We start from the raw sequence: 19,840 nt of genomic DNA, 5'->3' as shown, positions 1-19,840 counted from the left end.
CAGTCATCAAAGCAAAAGGTGGCTACTTTGAAGAAACTAGAATATAAGACATATTTTCAGTTGTTTCACACTTTTTTGTTAAGTATATAATTCCACATGTGTTAATTCATAGTTTTGATGCCTTCAGTGTGAATGTACAATTTTCATAGTCATGAAAATACCGAAAAATCTTTAAATGAGAAGGTGTGTCCAAACTTTTGGTCTGTACTGTATACCTTGAACACCAAGCCTATTCCCCCTTCCAACACGACCTCTCTTTTTCCCACTCATGTTGCTCAGAAAGTGTGGTAGGAGCACGCTATTAGCAACAAAAAATTATATTTTTTACTCTGCACCAGCTCTGCATACACCTGAATTTCAGTTGCACTAAGTGACAAGGTGAAATATGGCTTGCTGTATCACGTTAGTAACAGAAGAAAGTATTTTTTTTAGTGTGGATGAGGCCTGTATAACATAGAAGATAAGCTAAAAACAATTTCAAACAGAGCTCTCCCCTACTGCATCACGTTAGTAACATAAGAAAATGTTTTTTTAGTGTGGTTGCGGCCTGTATAACATACAAGATATGTTCCAAACAATTTCAAACTGAGATCTCCCCTACTGTATCACGTTAGTAACAGAAGAAAATATTTTTTTGTGTGGATGAGGCCAGTATAACAGAGAAGATATGCTTCAAACTATTTCAAATTCAGATCTAGCCTGCTGTAGCATGTTTGTCACAGAATAAAATAGATTTTTTTTTTTACTCTGCATGAGCAGTGCATACAGCTGAATTTCACAGCCACAAAATGACAATGTGGCCTAAGGTGTGCTGCGTCACGTTACTCACAGAAAAAAATAGATTTTTTTACTCTGCATACCGCTAAATTTCACCACCACAAAATGACAAGGTGGCCTATGGTGTGCTGCGTCACGTTACTCACAGGAAAAAATAGATTTTTTTACTCTGCATACAGCTGAATTTCACTGCCACAAAATGACAAGGTGGCTTACGGAGTGCTGTATCACTTTAGCAATTGAAAAATAGAGATTGTTTTACTCTGCAGGAGCTCTGCATACAGATGAATTTCACCCCCACAAAATAACAAGGTGGGCTACTATGGCTTCCTGTGTCACGTTAGAAAATGAAAAAAAAATAGATTTTTAAAGGTGTACTCGAGCATGGAGCACAATAGAAGCAGTGCACAACAGATATCTATGACATGTGCCCTGCTGTCTTGTGGTGACCTCACTAATGGCACAAGAGAAAAAAATCTGCTGGAAGGTCGATTTCACCGCCACACAGGACACTAGCTACCTAAACTATCTGACTTAGAAGCAACCGCCTAGCGAACTAGCTAAAATCTCTAATGAGTCCAGGAGCAGCGTCAGCAGCATCCACTGTGACCTGTTATAATGACAAAATGGCGATAAAACAACATGTCCACTATTTATATAGAGAAGAACATGTGATTTCAGCAGCTGATGGCACAAGCCCTTGTGTCTGGACATTGTGGATGGTTCCTGCACCCTGATTGGCTAGCCCCAATTTGCACACATAAAGATAGAGGAAAAAAAAAATATTTACAAGGACGCCGCTGCTCTGAGCTCCTCTGAGCTTTCCCCAGCCCCTCCCCTCATCTAACACTTCCCCTCGCTCATCATACACCACCACTATGGTAGCCAAAGTGATAAAAATACTTTAGTTGCAATGTAATAATTTCCTGCACTTTTACCGAATTTTACCGATTTTTGCAGATTTTAAGAAAAAATGCTCATGTTTCCGATCACGAATCAGAATGTGCCATATTCGTGCCCAATTTGAAATTGGTGATCGTTTTTCGAACAAATTCGCTCATAACTAATTAGCGCAAGTGCTTGTTACTCGAGTTTGCCTAGGGTGAACGGGTAATGCACGGAATATTGCGGCTGCTCGAGTGATATGTTCGAGTCTTTGCTATTGTGTTTGCTCTATGAGTCAACAGTGTGTAATCAGAAGAGATACTTTTATGTGTTGTGTAATAATTGTTTTGCATGAAATGTAAGATCTATAAACATAATTGGTACTTTATGAAGTCATTCCTGAGTATATACATAGTAGGCATATTATTCTTATTACCACCGGCAAGTGATCCGGCCATCTACTCTGCTCATCGTTGTGCTAAGAAGTGTCAGTCCTATATTTTCACAGGTGCACTAGTTCACATTTCCAGGTACGTTAGCTAAATTGGTGTTGTACAGAAGTGCGGAATGTACATCTATATCTAATAATCCCTGTATTGCTGGACTTACGGTCTTCTTCATAATTGCTTTACTTTACCTCCAGACTAAAGTTCAGGCGACATAACGGTTCTCCCCAAACATCTTTGTATAATTAAAGCAGCAGATCATTAAAACAGCGTTGTGTACTGCTCCTGTCACGCTGACAACCAATGCCTTATACTTACGCAGCACACAAAGGCAGTTTCCAATAAAATGTGAAGTGTGAAATTATGTATTCATTAAAGTGCTGTGATAACAGGGTGGAGAAGATGGCCCTATGTAATATTTACACACAGGTCCCTCTTTGTGTGTGAACGCTAATGTGGGTGAGTTAGGGTAAAATATGTTTTAATATCCAGAGGCACATAAGCCGGGCTTAAATATTTATAAAACGGTTCAGAAGGAAACTTGGGAATTTTATAACTCTACGTTGTGTGTGCAGACAATCAAGCTTAATATGGTTAAAGAGTGATATATCATTGTAAAGATGCTTCCCAGCTTGCAGTCCCAAGTGAGCAATATAAAAATGTTGTCTAGCTAAGCAAGCATGGAAAGATATTGTGCTCTAGTCTTAACCCTTTCACGAAGAGAGGAGACTGGCAGCTCGGGGGTTAATTGAGACGCAAGAAATAAAGAAAAGACGGGGCTGTTGAGACTGCACATACCACTATAAATTTTTGTGTAAAAGTGTTGGAAACAGAGCATTAAACATAGTGTATTTATCTCCAGGGCATCTGGGAGAATGAAAGATACTGATTTAATATTTCCTAACAGTAATGTGATGCTTGCTTTTGAAACTGTATAATTAACTTTCTTAAAAGACTTGTGCGCTGTGTCATTTTTTTTTTCTTCCTTTAAACTGAATGAGAGAAGTCAGGAAAAGTTGTTTGAAAAGAGACGGGCTTCAGCACCATTTCTTAAAATGATAGTTAGTCGTAAATATTTTAGAAAAAGCATCAGAAATAATGGCTTGTGCTGGTGTCAAATAGCATGCTTCGCGAGTTATAATTACAATCTCCACCGCGAGTCCACACGATGGCGGGATAACTAGGCAATTTATTGCATACTGGGATTGTTGCAAATTAATATGCATTATTAAATGGTAACATATTGAAGAACAGAGAGCCAGTAAACTATAGAAAACAAGACTGCAATAAAGATATAGAAAGAGAGTAGAAGAGTATATAGACTTCTGAAAGACTACAGCAGGAAAAGTCACAAATGTTGGCTGCTATAGGGGAGCACAGGGTGTAGGGGATCCAGCAAGCCCTATGTTGAGAACGGCAGATGCATGGGGATAGGAAAGTATGTATCAGCTCAGGGGCGGACGTACCACCGGTGCAGCTGCACCAGGGTCCGGCGGTGCAGGGGGGCCCTTGCCAGACTGCTAATATTGAGGGCAATCTGGCCTGCTTCTTGGAGCCCGAAACTCCGGGGGGCCCATGGCCAGACTGCCCTCTCATGCTCCGCTACTGACAGGAGGAAAATGGCAGCGGAGTTGCAGAGATCCATCCTCTGCTTCCTGCCCGGTGCTTCCTCCCTGACACAGGCTCGCGCAGCTTGATGACATCATCAAGCAGCGCGGGCCTGTGTCAGGGTGAAAGTTACCAGCAACGAGGAGGATGCTGCGGGAGCGTGCTGAGGGGTAAGTTGTGTTTTGGTTTGTTTTTGTACTGATACACTGGGGAGAGGAATAGGAGAATGAGGCGAGGTGGTGGAGAGCAGTGATGGGGAGAGCAATGATGGGCAGAGCAGTGATGGGCCCAGCAGTGATGGGCCGAGCAGTGATAGGCAGAGCAGTGATAGGGAGAGCAGTGATGGGCAGAGCAGTGATGGGCAGAGCAATGATGGGCAGAGCAGTGATGGGGAGAGCAGTGATGGGGAGAGCAATGATGGGCAGAGCAGTGATGGGCCCAGCAGTGATGGGCCGAGCAGTGATAGGCAGAGCAGTGACAGGGAGAGCAGTGATGGGCAGAGCAATGATGGGCAGAGCAGTGATGGGCAGAGCAGTGATGGGCAGAGCAGTGATGGGCAGAGCAATGATGGTCAGAGCAGTGATGGTCAGAGCAGTGATGGGCAGAGCAGTGATGGGCAGAGCAATGATGGGGATGGTGGGGATGGGCAGAGCAATGATGTGGATGGTGGGGCTGGGGAGAGCAATGATGAGGATCGTGGGGATGGGGAGAGCAATGATGGGGGTACTGGGAGAGAGCAATGATGGAGGTGCTGGGAGAGAGCAATGACGGGGGTGCTGGGAGAGAGCAATGACGGGGTGCTGGGAGAAAGCAGTGATGGGGGTGGTGGGAGAGAGCAATGACGGGGGTGGTGGGAGAGAGCAATGACTGGGGTGCTGGGAGAGAGCAATGACTGGTGTGCTGGGAGAGAGCAATGATGGGGGTGCTGGGAGAGAGCAATGATGGGGGTGCTGGGAGAGAGCAATGATGGGGTGCTGGGAAAGAGCAATGACGGGGGTACTGGGAGAGAGCAGTGATGGGGGTGCTAAAAGAGAGCAATGATGGGGGGTGCTGGGAGAGAGCAATGATGGGGGTTTCACTTTGCTTGTACTGTAAAGCCTTGTATATTTTCCATGTGTACATAGCCTTACAGTTAATTGGGAAGAGTCACAGAGACTGAATAATTTATATTATTGGCCGGTGGTGATTATAGTTAATGGGGGGCACAGTGCTGCTGATCAAGTTATATTTTGTTTACTAAGTGGCTAATAGTATATTAATGGTGGGGTACATATCTGTAGTACGGGAAAGACACATGTATATATACAATATATGTGACCTTGTTATTTTCTGGGCTGGAGATCATCGTGACAAGACGAGTCGTGGCTGGGAGATGTCGACATGAAGGTCTGACCAGATGGAGAAGAAGCAGCAGAAACAGACTCTGATCAGACGAGACGTCAGCGGTAAGTACCTGGATGTAGATATTATTCTGTATCTGCACTGTGTGACTTGGAGCGATAATGTTATCTGTAAAATCCCTTAGGCTGCATTCTCACATTTGTGTGAAATGTCCGTGTGCTGCCAGATTTTTTTTAGTGGACGGTCCATGGACTCGTAGAGTATTATAGATCGATTCACACATCCATGAAAATCACAGATCTGAGAATGAGATCTAAGAGGGTCAGAGAATGTCCTGTTCTGATCCGATTTTGAGGACCAGAATAGGACATGCTCAATGCGTCTGTAAAAGCGGGCAGCACACCGACACTGCACACAGATGCAGGAATGTAACCTTATTATGTATAGCACACTCCCTTAGTATATAGTGTAATCACTTATTATATATAGTGCCATGCTTAGTTACCGTATGTTTCGGACTATAAGACGCAGCGGACTATAGGACGCACTCAGGTTTAGATAAAATAAAACAGGGAAAAAATATTTAATAGTAATTAAACTTCCATAAATGATCTAATAAGTAGGAATAGGCTGAGGTAACAATTAAGGTATGCACACACATTGGTATTTGGTGCAGAAAAAATCTGCTGCAAATACTCAGTCTTGGCATGAAAAACTCTGAGTAAAATACATACATACATTTCAGAAATCTCATTAGCTTAGCTGGTACTATAAAACATTGTTGTTTTTTTTACCTTGGCAAAAATACATTTAGTGAATAAGCCCTAAAAACTTTAGAAATAGTCAGTTTTGAATTTCAAATTGCAATGTATGACTAGAGCTTGTAAAAGGAAGTGTAGAGGTTAATGTAACTGCGCAAACATTACTTCAGGTCTAGGTGATTAGGTGACATGTCTTTCAATTATGCAAAATGACTGTTTACTCTTACTCCAAAAATATTGAAAAGGAACAGCTGAATCTTGTACTAAACAGATGTAGCAGAGCTGAGCTGTGTGTAATGAAATCTGCAGCTTGTGGTACAGCAGACTACATATATACATGTAGCAAAACTATTCTTCCTATTTACTTTAGCACAGCTCCTATGTTGTCCCACTGTCTATGCAGAAGCCCCAATTGTAATGAACTTCACTTTTCAGCTCCACTTATATTGGAGCTTCTCTGATGGGGGGATGAGGAGAGGATAACAGTGGGACAGCGACTAGAGCAGAGTGTCTATACTTATGACCTCAGCACTGGAGCAGAGAAGCAACAGGCTTTCTCTCCTGCACAGCACTGCTCAGACAGGCCAGTGTCCAGCAAGGAGAGAAAGCTTTGCATGGCAGCACGCATGTACATAACTCCCAACCATCCTGTATTCTGCAGGACTGTCCCGATTTCAGGGCTCAGTCCCGCGTCCCATCACAGCTCAGCTGTTCTCCTGAGTTCTATACTCACCTCTCCGATGTTGGGGTGGGGCTGCTCACTGGTCAGTGAATTAATCATATTACACTCACCTCTTCCTTCTCCTGTGATCCTCTCTGCTGGGACTCTACCCTACATCTCAGTGTTCAGAGGCTGCAGCTCTAACCACTGAGCTGCAGCTCTAACCACTGAGCTACAGCACTCACTGTTGAACCTAGGAGGATTTTGTTAACTTGACTCTACAACGCAGGCAATGCATTGTAGAGTCAAGCAGTACAGACAGTACAGAAGCAGAGTGTACATCTCCATAGAAATACATTGTGTATAGCAATGAATTTTTATAGTGCCTGTATATTGAGCTGAAGAAAATGATTTTTTTGATCCTTTAAATAAAAGTACTAAATTTGTGAACATATAATATATTTTTTTTCTGGGAGTCCTTGGGTCTTGAACCTACAACCTTAAAACATTACAGACACAGCAGACACTTATCCACAATAAGAGATTTTTTCAGCCTATAAGATTGCTAAAAAATAATAGAGAAAAACATTTAATAATGAAAAAAATATGGTCATTTAAAAATCAGCAAATAACATGGACATATTTGGTGTCCCTGTAATCGTAACGACAAGCAGAACACAGCAATCAGATTATTTATGGTATAAAAAAAATGGCGTGATTGATATTTTTTCTTTATTAAACCCATAAAAAATGTAATAAAGCTGTAATGCTGAGGCCGTGTTTACACGTAGCATAAATGCTGCGTTCTTTCTGCTGCTTTTTTTCTGCAGATGTTCGCACCAGACAACGCAGTAACAATCTTCTCTGACTATTGCGTGTTTGCTGCGTTTCTTTTATGCGTTTTCCCGCTTATTTGATGCAATTTTGGGGAAGATATGAAGCAGAATTTTTAATGTTTTTTAATAGTACAGAAAAGCTTTGATTCTGCACTTAAAAATGCAGTGCCGTTTTTTTCTCTATGCGTTTTTTTCAGAAGAAGCCGAGGAGAAAATGCACCAAAACCGCAGAGTAGTGATGAGCGAGCGTGTGTTGTTAACCCTTTCAGCAAGCACGCTCGGCATCTATGTTTGAGCTACCACGGCTGCATGTGTCATAAATGCCGAGCATGCTTGCCGAAAGGGTTAACAACACACGCTCGCTCTTCACTACCGCAGAGTTCAACAGCGTCTTCAGACACTTCTATGTGGAGCCTAAAAAAATGCAGATACTTCATTAAGTGCAAAATCAAAGCTTTTCTGTACTATAAAAAGCACCTTAAAAACGCGGCTTCACATCTGCATCAGAAACGAATCAAATAAGGGGGAGATTGTTATTGTGGAGTTTGGTGAGGATCCTGCAGAAAGCAAAGAACAAACTATTTCTGCAATGTGTGAACACGGCCTTATAGACACAAGAAAGCCAGATGTCGTATAGTGAAGCTACAGAGAGATGAGAAAGTTCTGGCGGCTCCGACTGTGAATAAGGGAACAAAATATAATCCACAGGTCCCAACTAGAGATGAACAGGACGCACAGATGAAGTCACGCTGCCCTGAAAGATAAGTGATTTGCGGCCTCAAGTCCAGCCGCCAGGTAGCGCTGACCTGGACGCTGGACTGGAGACCGGGGAATCCATCAGCTAATCTCTAGTCCCAACTGTCCCAGCGGACAGTCCTGGATTTGGGTCTATGCCTTGCAGTTTCAGGGGAGCAGTGATTTCTGGCAGCTGATCTCTCCATGTGAGCCGCGCATGGCAGTAACGCCATGCGCGGCTCACATGGTGAGATCAGTGTGGGCAGACAGCGCTGGAGGAGAGAGAAGAAAGGTGAGTAAGAGTGTTTATTTTTTTATGTGCAGCGTGATGGGGATTAGGGGGACCATGCATACTAGGATAGGAATGAGGGGTCATACATACCAGGATAAGGATGAGGGGGGCCATACATACCAGGATAAGGATGAGGGGGCCATACATACCAGGATAAGGAAGAGGGTGCCATACATACCAGGATAAGGATGAGGGGCCATACATGCCAGGATAAGGATGAGGGGGATGATATATTCCAGAATAAGGATGATGGAGGCCATGCATACCAAGATAAGGATGAGGGGGATCATACATACCAGTATAAGGATGAGGGGGATCATACATACCAGTATAAGGATGATGGGCCCATGCATATCAGGATAAGGATGAGGGGCCATGCATACCAGGATAAGAATGAGGGGGCCATGCATACCAGTATAAGGATGAGGTTTGCCATGCATATTGGGATAGGGATGAGGGTGCCATGCATACTAGGATAGGGATGAGGAGTGCCATGCATACCAGGATAAGGATGAGGGGTGTCGTGCATACCAGTATGGAGGGGTGCCATGCATATCAGGATGGAGGGGTGCCAGAATGGGGATGGGGGCAACGTATAAAAGGAAGGGGGGGCATATCTACCAGGATGGGGGATATTATCAGAATTGGGGGACATTACCCCTATACCAGTGTCAGCAGCAGACCCGCTCCCCCTTAACAGTGCATCGTGACCACATTTTTTGCTTAAATTTTTTTTTCTATTTTCCTCCTCTAAAACCTAGGTGCGTCTTATGGTCAGTAATAAAGAACAGGGCGCTATAAATAATCCAATATGTAAGGGACGGAGCTGTACATAACAAGAGAGGGCACGGTGTAATAAGGGGCAGCAATATACATAATAAAGGAGGCTATGTAAGAGATGTATATGTGTCTGTGGCTATATATACATCTGTAGTTTTGTCGCCATAAAAGGTGCAGGGCCCAGACACATTTCTTGCACAGGAGCCCCAAGCAGTCAGTGTCCACCCCTGGTAACCATGAATCGTTCTACTGGATCATAAAGATCACTTTAGCTCAATTACAGCTGCAATGTATCCTCTGTCCCTGCCTGACGCTGCTGATCTTTATGATCAACTAGATGGTGGCCCGATTCTAACGCATCGGGTATTCTAGAATATGTATGCGGCCGACTGGGTGCGACTAATCAGCAAAGCAGTGTTTAAATGGGTTGTGCACTACTTTAAATTCAGGACAGCGCTGTTTTAAATTTCGCGCCAATATCGCTGATTGGTCGCGGCCGGTGGCCGCAACCAATCAGAGAACCGCGTTAGTGAGGACCGGGGAGCGGCGCTGCCTGTGCGGGTACTTCCGCTGCGAGCCGGTCATCTCCCGGCTGCATCGCCGCTGACCTCCATGCGGCTACCGTCAGGAGATCAGCGGCTAGGGCCGCTGATCTCCCGACGGCAAGTGTGAAGGAAGGACCAGGGAGCGGCGCCGCCTAGGCTGCCGGTCGGGGTACTTCTGCTACGAGCAGCCAGGAGATGCATTGTCGCTGACCTCCGTGCGGCAGATGAGCCGCTAACGGCCGCCATCTTGTTCAGAAATCCTGCGTCGCTGATTGGCCGCGGCCGGACCAATCAGCAACGCGGGATTTCCTGGACGGACAGACAGACAGGATAAGCCGATTATATAGTACATAAATGGAGGTAAAGCTGGACAGGATCAGCACATGAATGTCAGCTTTCTGGTAGAGTCATCACTGGAGCCTGGGGAACCATATACCACTGCCTGTCGTTCATTACCAAAAACCAAAAATTAAATGAAAGATTTATCCCATATTTCTCTTTTTAATTATTTATAGAATAGAAAATGATACAGTTTTCTAATATACATTTGCAGCAGTATGTTACTAAAATCAATGGCCCGGATTAGTCCTGTGTAATGCATCCATACTTGACAACATCATCTAGAGAAAGGCAGCCATGCTAGGAAATAATTGATTGTGAATAATCCACCATTAGTCTTACTTAGTTTTATGTGTCTTGTGTAACCCAGCACATGTATGACATGGTGAGTAGGGTGACACATGACTGACACCATTTTTTTCTACTTAATTTGCCCGTGGGCGCATTAAACAGGAACGATCCTATTTATGTGCAGATCGTTTAGATGCAGATCGTTTGATAGTTTAGGTGGAGAATGATTTGCAGGACCTTGTCCATCAGCCACATCACTAATCAGTGGCCACAGGATGGGCGCCCTTAGAATCTCCCTTTACCCGATGGCTTCCATAATTCTTCTGACAATTCTCCTGGTGCAATGTCACATGTGCAACATGCATCATGAAATCATTCCGTAATGATGACATACGGGCAGCATGGTGGCTCAGTGGTTAGTACAGCACCCTTGCAACGATGGGGTCCTTGGTTCAAATCCCACCAAGGACAACATCTGCAAGGAGTTTGCATGTTCTCCCTGTGTTTGCGTGGGTTTCCTCCTGGTGCTCTGGTTTCCTTCCACATTCCAAAGATATAAAACTATTTCACTGGGTAATAGCACTATAGTTGTGATACCCTAGGTCTCCAAAAAATGTGGTATAAGATCCTTGACTACCCAGACCACAACTTTTGACATGTCATTAGAGCTCTTGAATATCGTGTGCATGGGGAGCAATGAAATGTATATCATTTTATGTCAAGTATTTTTCATGACGCGTCCAATTTCTGGTTTTGCGTTTTGTCCTCCCCTTCTTCTCAGGGCCATAACTTTTTCATTTTCTGTCACATAGATCTTTCAGGGCTTATTTTTTGCAGGATGAGTTGTACTTTTGAATAACACCATTCATTTTACCACATAGTGTACTCAAAAACGGGAAAAAATTCCCATAGGGGAGAAATTGTGAAAAAACAAAATTTTGATATTGCTTTTTGGGAATTGTTTTTACCGTGTACATTATGTGGTAAAAATTATCTCGAAATATTATTCTTCTCATCAGTACGATTACGGTGACACCAAACATGTCCAGATTTTTTACTATTTTAGTGGTGGAAAAATGCAAATTATCTCTTCAGAGAGGAAAAGGACTAGAACTCTAGTGCCACCTACAGGAAGTAGCAATCCTAAAAGTCACAATCGACTAACGAGCCTTATCACATGACATAGGATATAAGCCAGAACCAGAAACTCAATTTGCAGACCCTGTGTTTCGGGGTACTGCCCCTCGTCAGTGCAGACTGCTATCTACGGGGTAAAATTTAGGATTACTACTTCCTGTAGGTGGCACTAGATACCGGTTTGACGCCTCTCAACCAGCCAAACCAGAACTCACACGAGGGGCAGTACCCCGAAACTCAGTGTCTGCAAAATGAGTTTCTGGTTCTGGCTTATATTCTGAGTCATGTGATAAGGCTCGTTAAAGGGTCACTATTGACTTTTAGGATTGCTACTTCCTGTAGGTGGCACTAGAGTTTTGGTCCTCTTCTTCTCTGAAGAGACAATTTGCATATTTCCCAGAGGAGTCCCCTCACCGTGACATGCTTAACTTGTCGCTCTCCGTGAGGAGAAATGTTACCCATTAGATAGTGGTGGAAAAACAAATTAGACGTTTGAAAAAAATTTTTAGGGGTTGTGTAGGAATTGTTCGAGACCCGCAACATTTTTATTTTTCAGTCGATGGAGCTGTGTGCTGGCTTATTTTTTGTGGGGCAAGACAATGTTTTGATTGATTTTTTGGACAGATATGAGGTTTTGATTGCTTGTTACAGCATTTTTTGTGGTATTGCAGCATCCCAAAAAAAATTTTTGGCATTCTTGAATTTTTTTTGTCTACGGTGATAAACAATCGGGTTAATTATTTTTATACTTTGATAGCTATGACTTTCTAAACACGGCGATACCACGTCAGGGTATTTTTAAAAAATGTTTCATTATCTTTATTTTTAATGGGGAAAAAGGTGGTGATTTGAACTTTTATGCTTTTGTTTTTTTTTCATAATTTTTAAAACATTTTTTTTTGTTTTACTTTTCACTGTTCTTATTTGTTCCCTTAGGGGACTTGAAGCTGTGATCGTCTGAATGCTTGTGCTATATACAGCAATACCACTGTATTGCTGTATATAGTAAAAATCATGGTCTCCTTTGAAGCCCGGCCACAGGTTGGGTTTCGAGGAAGCTCCGTAATGACAAGCACGGAGGAATTCAACAGAAACAGCGACCCGCTATCACGCCTTGGGTGCGTCAACGGGCACTTAGAATGATGCGCCCCCATAACACATGCGCGTTAAATGCCGCTGTCAGAGTTTGACTGCTGCGACTCGCGATCACGTCTTGGGTGCGTCAATGAGCACTTAGAATGACGTGCCCCCAAAACACGCGCGTGTTAAATGAAGCTGTCAGAGTTTGACAGCGGCATTTAACAGGTTGATTTTTAGAGGCAGGTCCTGGCTGTAACACACAGCCATTATCTGCCGAGTATAGGGAGGGCTCAAGCCGTGAACGCGCTCCATACATCCACTTCTGACTTGCGCTGTACATGTACGGCAGATGTTGTGAAGGGGTTAAATATTTGGACTAATCTAATTGTGTCATTATTATAATACCTAATGTGAACATCAAATAAACCTGTTCCGTTAAATCTCACTTTACACCTTACATGATATATCCTAAAACTGTTGCATAAGAATGGTCCACGTTACCATGTTGCGCATGCTGTCCCTTTTGAGCCATACATACCCTCTTATAGCTACATATTATGGACACAGCATCCACTAAAACTAATGTTTCTAAAAAATAATATCCTGGATAGTATGCAATGAATCGGAGGCATACAGAGGTACAGTAGAACATAGCCCTATAGATTTTTACAAGTGCAGTTTTCCAGTCTGATGAAAGTCACAGCGTGCACAGAGCAGTAACACTCTTCTGTTTATGAGGTCGTACTTTGGAATATTGTGATTCCAGACAAACTGTCCTTGCAATACTTGATGTGCCCATCGTATGCTGCAAAAAGGTTTCAAGAGACCCATCAAAGACATCAACAACTTAAGCGTTGTCACAAGCTGAGAGCAGATCTGTAAAAGGCTGAATGAGGGATATCGCTTGTGCCAGCTCTGTGCCTTTGGAGCTTTGCTGGCAAGTGACAGAGGGCCCGGCTTACCTTGAGAGTTAGCTTGCAAGACCCCAATGCTGTCATCAAACTGCATGGATTTGATGTTGAGAGATGCCAAGATACATTCCTTGTCCTGAAGTGAAGTATCATCAATATTGTTCTGATTGGCTGACAGAATAACGCACATGTCACACAGGTTAATGTTGACAGCCCTTAGATCAGCTCGACTTAATGGCGTACCCTAAAGGTAAAAGAAGAAAAAAGGAGGGAGGAATGAGAAGGAAAAAAAAAGCTGATAGAAATAGATATCAAGGGGAAAGTTGCAACAAGTGATGCAAGAAAACAGCCAAAATAAATGTGACAAAGGCTCCATTAAAAGAAAAATAATAATTTTTTTCGTTAAATATACAAAATGTTAAAGGAAAGTGGGAAAATCAAAGCAGCAAATGATTCAGCATGACAATGTCACCTTTCTCCGAAGCAGTGTACATGTGTGACCATTGGAGAGTGGAGCAGGGCTGTCTGCAGGGTGTTTGCTTTAGCCAGCTGGCCGCAGTCTCCTGCTAGATGTGTAAGCTCTTTGTGACATTGAAGCAGTGACAAATAAGCGGTTTGAAAAAAAATCTTGCATACACTGGGCGACCCTTCAGGAAGGACAATAGTCCTACATTATCCTGAAAAATTCCCCATTAGTTCACATCTTATAGTCTCTAAACTAAATAGATAAAGTGAACCTATCACATTGAGAATGCCGTCTAATCTGCAGACAACATGGCACAGAGCAGGAGGAGCTGAGCAGATTGATGTAGGTTTATGAGAAATATTCAGCATAACTTAGGGTTTATTCATTTTAATCTCTGCTCATTCTGCGATTTTCAGTCAACTAGGCAGTTCTATCAGACAGCTATATTTTCATGCACAAATATAGAAGAAAAACTGTTAATCAGTAGGACCGACCACACAACTGAAGAGCCCAGAATAAGCAGAGTTATAAATGAAGAAAACACAGGTTACAAATATTCCCCACAAAACTACAAAAACAAACTGTTCAGCTCCCCCTACTCTGTTTCATACTGCCTGCGGATTGGACTGCATTTCAACGTGACAGGTTCCCTTTAAATATCACATTATACTGTACATCAGGATAGACTAATAAACACAGTAAAAATGAACGCCTTTGGAACAGCACCTTGACATTTCCCTCTTACTTACAGGCAGGATGGAAACTTTTGGAAAGTTGTGCAATGTTTCCCATTCCCTCTTTAAGTATTCCAAGGAGCCCACAAATACTATCGGCTTCAGTTCATGATAGTGGAAGTTGCTGGCTCTGAGCGGCATTATCAAATTTCGAAGCCCAATGAGTGCAGAAGTGACATCTCCAAAAATACAGACAACTACATGGCCGCTTAGAACTGTCATTGCTGCTTCACTGCGAGTCTGCATTGGATGACAGAATATAACATGACTTTTAGAGCTTTGCAAATACATGAAGATCATTAATGTGTAATAATGAAAGGTGTTTAAAGACTACCTTTATAGTGATAAAATAGGATTAAAGCAGGGTAACTGCTTAAGCAGTGTGAGACACAGCAAAGAAACAATAAAATGTACAAATTACAGTACTGTGACTATTTTGAAGTCTATTTAAAAATATTGGTTAACACAACCACCTGACCCATACTGTTATGTTTTTTAGATTGCACGGTGTGTACACAAACATTCATCACACTTGTGGTGGTTATAACTTCAGAGACTGAAGTGATCAGATATTTTCTGGCATTGCAAAGCTCTTAGCTCACCACAAACATTTTCAATCTATTGTTCGTAGCAGCGTCACTTTTTGAATTCTGTAAAACAATTGGAAGATTATTCCTTTTAAATTTAGAATTGTGCTTTTCAACCTTTCTGACTGAAATGGAAAAGATGGATGAAACCCCATTAAACCCAAAGTTATTGAAGGCAAAGAATTTTAAAAAAGGAAGAGGATATCCGACTTAAAAAGTTGGAGATCGGTGGTGAGAAAACAGACAGTTCCATAGTAAGGTTGTCTTCTAAGCTACACTCATTCAAACTTACATGGCTTTAAGCAAAAAACATATCCAAACCTATACTCTTATGCTTAACTTACAGCACTGTGCAAAACATTTAGGCAGGTGTGCAAATTAAGAATGCTTTTAAAAATAGAAGTGTAATATTTTTATTTTTGCAATTAGAAATGCAAAGAGAATGAAGAGAAGAAAAATCAAAATAACATCAATATTCACTGTGACTGCATTTTACCTTCAGAACTGCATCAATTCTTCTACGTACACTTACACAAAGTCAGGAGGATTATAGTAGGAGGCTTAAAACTGAGTGAAGAACAGTCAAACTCTGCTACACAGGTGAGGTTGTGGAAGACAGTTTCATGTCACAAGTCATACACCCTGACAAGACTGAGTGCCGCAACAAGACACAAGGTAGTTATTCTTGATGTCTTTTGGGAAAATATTTCAAAGCAGACTAGGGTTTCAAAATGTATTGTTCAAAATCTTTTTAAGAAACTCTAAGAAATGGGCAACTTTGAGGACAGTAGATGTGGTAGGCCAAAGAAACTTAGTTCAGCAATAGTACAATAATGAGTGTCTGCAGACAACAGTAAAGCATGGTGGAGGTTCTTTGGAAGTTTAATTAATTGTGTCTTTAATTTTGAGAAATACAAGCAATATCATCAGGGAGGTATCTTATTGGTTCCAAATTTTTTCAGCAGCAGGACAATGACCCCAAATTTGGGAATATGTAAGCAGGATCAATCCTCCTCGGCCGTCTTTATGGGCATGTAGGTTATTACAGAGAATCTATGTTTTTCTTATATGTAAATCAGCTGTTCAGGACTATGGGCCACACAATAATCTGCATGAGACTCCATCTCCAGAGATTATTATAAATGAAATGGGGTGTTACCAATGTGAGACATGTAACTAACACAGGACAGTAGAACTTAACTGTGCCTCCTTACAAACAAATTTGCTGCATCTCCCACTGATCTGCTGCATTTTTCACACTATTACAACACTGGCTTACTGTGAGATGGAAGCTGAAGCACTGAGATGAACCTGCAGATGTTATAGTCACACACAGCTCTGCAGTGAGATCAGGAGAGCAGAGTGTCAGTCATTACATGTCTCACGCTGGTAACACTCCCTTTTATTTATAATAAGCCCTGGAGGCCGAGTTTCATGCAGATCAGTGTCTGGCCCATAGATTTTAATCAGTTATTTACATATAAGAAAAATATGGATTTCTCTTGAATAAGACGTCGGATTACATATATCAAGGTAACATTTTAGTCAGCTTCCTATGACCTACATGCCCATGCAGACAGTTTAGGAGGCTTGACCCTACTGACAGATTCCCTTTAAGAACTATTCAAAGTAAAGAAGAACAAGGAGTCCTGGAAGTGATGATACGGCCCTACAGAGCCTTGATCTCAACATCATCGAGTTTGTCTGGGATCACATGAAGAGACAGAAGGATTTGCACAAGCTTCATCCACACAGGATCTGTGGTTAGTTCTCTGAGATGTTAGGAAGCTGAGTTCTTTTAAAAACTATGTACAAAAGAATTGATAATGTTTTAAGGGCAAAGGGTGGTCATACCGAATATTGATCTGATTTAGATTTTTCTTTTATTCATTCACTTTGCATTTTAATTGATAAAAAAACTATTAAGACTTTTAGTTTTGAAACCATTCTTACTTTGCAGCATTTTTTCCACACCTGTCTAAAACTTTTGCACAATACTCTATATCAGGCAAATTTATACCAAGAGAATATCCATTTGCCATAGGGCTGGCAGGTATAATTCTTGATACATTTATATACACTTTTTTTGTTATACGCATGTTTATTTCTTTTGTGTGTATTGGAACAACACAGAAAAAAGGAGAAATAAAGGCAAATTGGACATAATTTCAGACAAAATCCCAAAAATGGGCCGGACTAAACTTTTGGCACCTTTCCAAAATTGTGTGTAAACAACTTCGTTTCAAGCATGTGATGCTCTTCTAAACTCACCTGTGGCAAGTAACAGGTCTAAGTAATATGAAAATCACACCTGAACCCAGGTAAAAAGGGGAGACATTGATTCAATCTTTGCATAGTGTGTCTGTTTGTGCCACACTGAACATGGAGAACAGAAAGAGGGGAAGAGAACTGTCTGAGGACTTGAGAACCAACATTGTTGAAAAATATCAACAATCTCAAGGTTACAATTTCATCTCCAGAGATCTTAATGTTCCTTTGTCCACGGTGCACAACATAATTAAGAAGTTTACAACCCATGGCACTGGAGCTAACCTCTCTGGATGTGGATGGCAGAGAAAAATTGATGAAAGGTTGCAAGGCAGGATAGTCCGGATGGAAGATAAGCAGCCCTAGTCAAGTTCCAAAGAAATTCAAGCTGTCCTGCAGGCTCAGGGTGCATCAGTGTCAGTGCAAACATTTGAATAAAATTAAATGCTATGGCAGGAGACCCAGGAGGACCCCACTGCTTACACAGACATAAAACAGCTAGACCGCAGTTTGCCAAAATATACAAGAGTAAACCAAAATCCTTCTGGGAAAGTGTCTTGTGGACAGATGAGACCAAGATAGAGATTTTGGGTAAAGCACATCACTCTACTGTTTACCCAAAATGGAATGAGACCTACAAAGAATAGAACACAGTGCCTACAGTCAAATATGGTGGAGGTTCAAAGATGTTTTGGGGTTGTTTTGCTGCCTTTGCCACTGGGTGCCTTGACTGTGTGCAAGGCAACAAGAAATCTAAAAATTACCAAAGGATTTTGGTTCACAATGCAGTGCCCAGTGTCAGAAAGCTGGGCTTGCTTCCTAGGTCATGGGTCTTCCAGCAGAACAATGACCCCAAACATACTTCAAGAAGAACCCAGAAATGGATGTAAACAAAGCTCTAGAGAGTTCTGAAGTGGCCAGCAATGAGTCTGGATCTAAACCCCATTCAAGGCATCCTTCAAATATGAGAGACCTGGCACAGTTTGCAAAAGAAGAGTGGTCCAAAATTCTAGTTGAGAGGCGTAAGAAGTTTGTTGATGGATGTAGGAAGTGATTGATTGCAGTTAATTATTCCAAAGGGTGTGCAACCAAATATTAAGTTTAGGGTGCTAAGAATTTTGTCCGGACCATTTTTGGGGTTTTGTGTTAAATTATGCCCAATTTGCATTTTATTTCTCGTTTTTTTTTGTGTTTTTCCAATACACACAAAGGAAATAAATGTGTGTATAACAAAACATGTAATTGCAATCATTTTCTGGGAGAAATACTTCATTTTCTGGAACAATTTCAAGGGTGTCAACACTGTTAGCTATGACTGTATATATGTTAGCAAAATCCTTATTCTTCTTTAATATTGGTATAAAGAACAGTAGAGAGTACAATATTTCACAACCAATTTAAAGGTAAATTTAGATTTAAGGAGTTCTCTAACTGTGCTTGTACTATTGTTTGATCTCTAAGAGCACAACCATTTTCAATCCTTCATGGCCTGCAATTCAGGTTTGTTCCAAATTTTTCTCTGTGATATCCAGTTTAATAAATTAGTTATTGACATACTAAATTCAAAATGCAGCATTAAAAAAATTAACCTAATTTTAGTTGTGTATACAAGTACTCACCAAGAGAACTTTCTCCATCTCCTTAGCTGGACACCAATGGAACATGCCAGTGGAGTCATATTTCTTCACACTGCTGGAGTCCATGTTGTCTATTTGATCATTCCCAGCCATGAGTAAAGGATCATGCCTATTGTAGTAAAACAATAAAAGAAAATACATCAATATAGTAGAATAACGGGAAAACTATGAATTTCTTCTGTTTTTTTTAACAAAATAAATTAAGATTTAGCCATGGCCAAATGTATTCCATCAAACACATACTACTATCCATAAATGGTTTATACTGTTCCAGCAATTTGTAGTACAACATCTCAACCTTCTTTTACTTGGCCCTTACCATTCAGAACATAGTGATGTACTGCATTTACAATTAGTAGAGGTTCTGTTACATCTGTATCTGAACTTACCCTTACTGCCTCGGTGTCACTTGCAGGGCGGCACAGCACTTGCACTTCAGACAGTGCTGGACAACTCAAGTGAGATCCAAGAAGTAGCAGGATAGCTGGGACTTGTGGAGAGAACTTGTGCAGAGAACTGATCTTCAGTTGTAATTAGCTCTCTGCTGTGACCCTTGGGAAGGACCACACCCTATTTAAACAGCCAGCAGCGTGTTGCCAGCTGCCAGGTATAAGTGTATACTGATCATGTCTGTAGTTTAGGGGATCCCTCCTACGTGTTCATGCTGCTTGTTGTTGCTGACTTTGGACTGTTTTGACTGCCCGCCAGGCCTACGATTCTATA

The 19,840-nt window shown here is 41.7% G+C and overlaps 1 protein-coding gene across 21 annotated transcripts in view; it reads right to left on the bottom strand.

The window, feature by feature from the left end:
- Window positions 1-19,840, bottom strand: part of KCNMA1 (potassium calcium-activated channel subfamily M alpha 1) — a 731,255-nt gene that overhangs the window by 89,028 nt on the left and 622,387 nt on the right. For all 21 annotated transcript variants that reach the window (XM_073686045.1, XM_073686039.1, XM_073686043.1 and 18 more), the window contains 3 exons: window positions 19,100-19,226; window positions 14,641-14,865; window positions 13,477-13,669 (listed from right to left, as the gene is read on the bottom strand). In XM_073686045.1, coding sequence (XP_073542146.1) covers window positions 13,477-13,669; window positions 14,641-14,865; window positions 19,100-19,226 — 545 coding nt within the window. The remainder of the gene's footprint in view (window positions 1-13,476; window positions 13,670-14,640; window positions 14,866-19,099; window positions 19,227-19,840) is intronic.

Source organism: Phyllobates terribilis, unplaced genomic scaffold (assembly GCF_046119375.1).
Source record: "Phyllobates terribilis strain yellow unplaced genomic scaffold, ASM4611937v1 Scaffold_5__5_contigs__length_657084704, whole genome shotgun sequence".
In the NCBI taxonomy this organism is placed as follows: Eukaryota; Metazoa; Chordata; class Amphibia; order Anura; family Dendrobatidae; genus Phyllobates; species Phyllobates terribilis.
The sequence above is the reverse complement of the archived record's forward strand: the minus strand, read 5'-3'. Positions and strand labels throughout refer to the sequence as shown.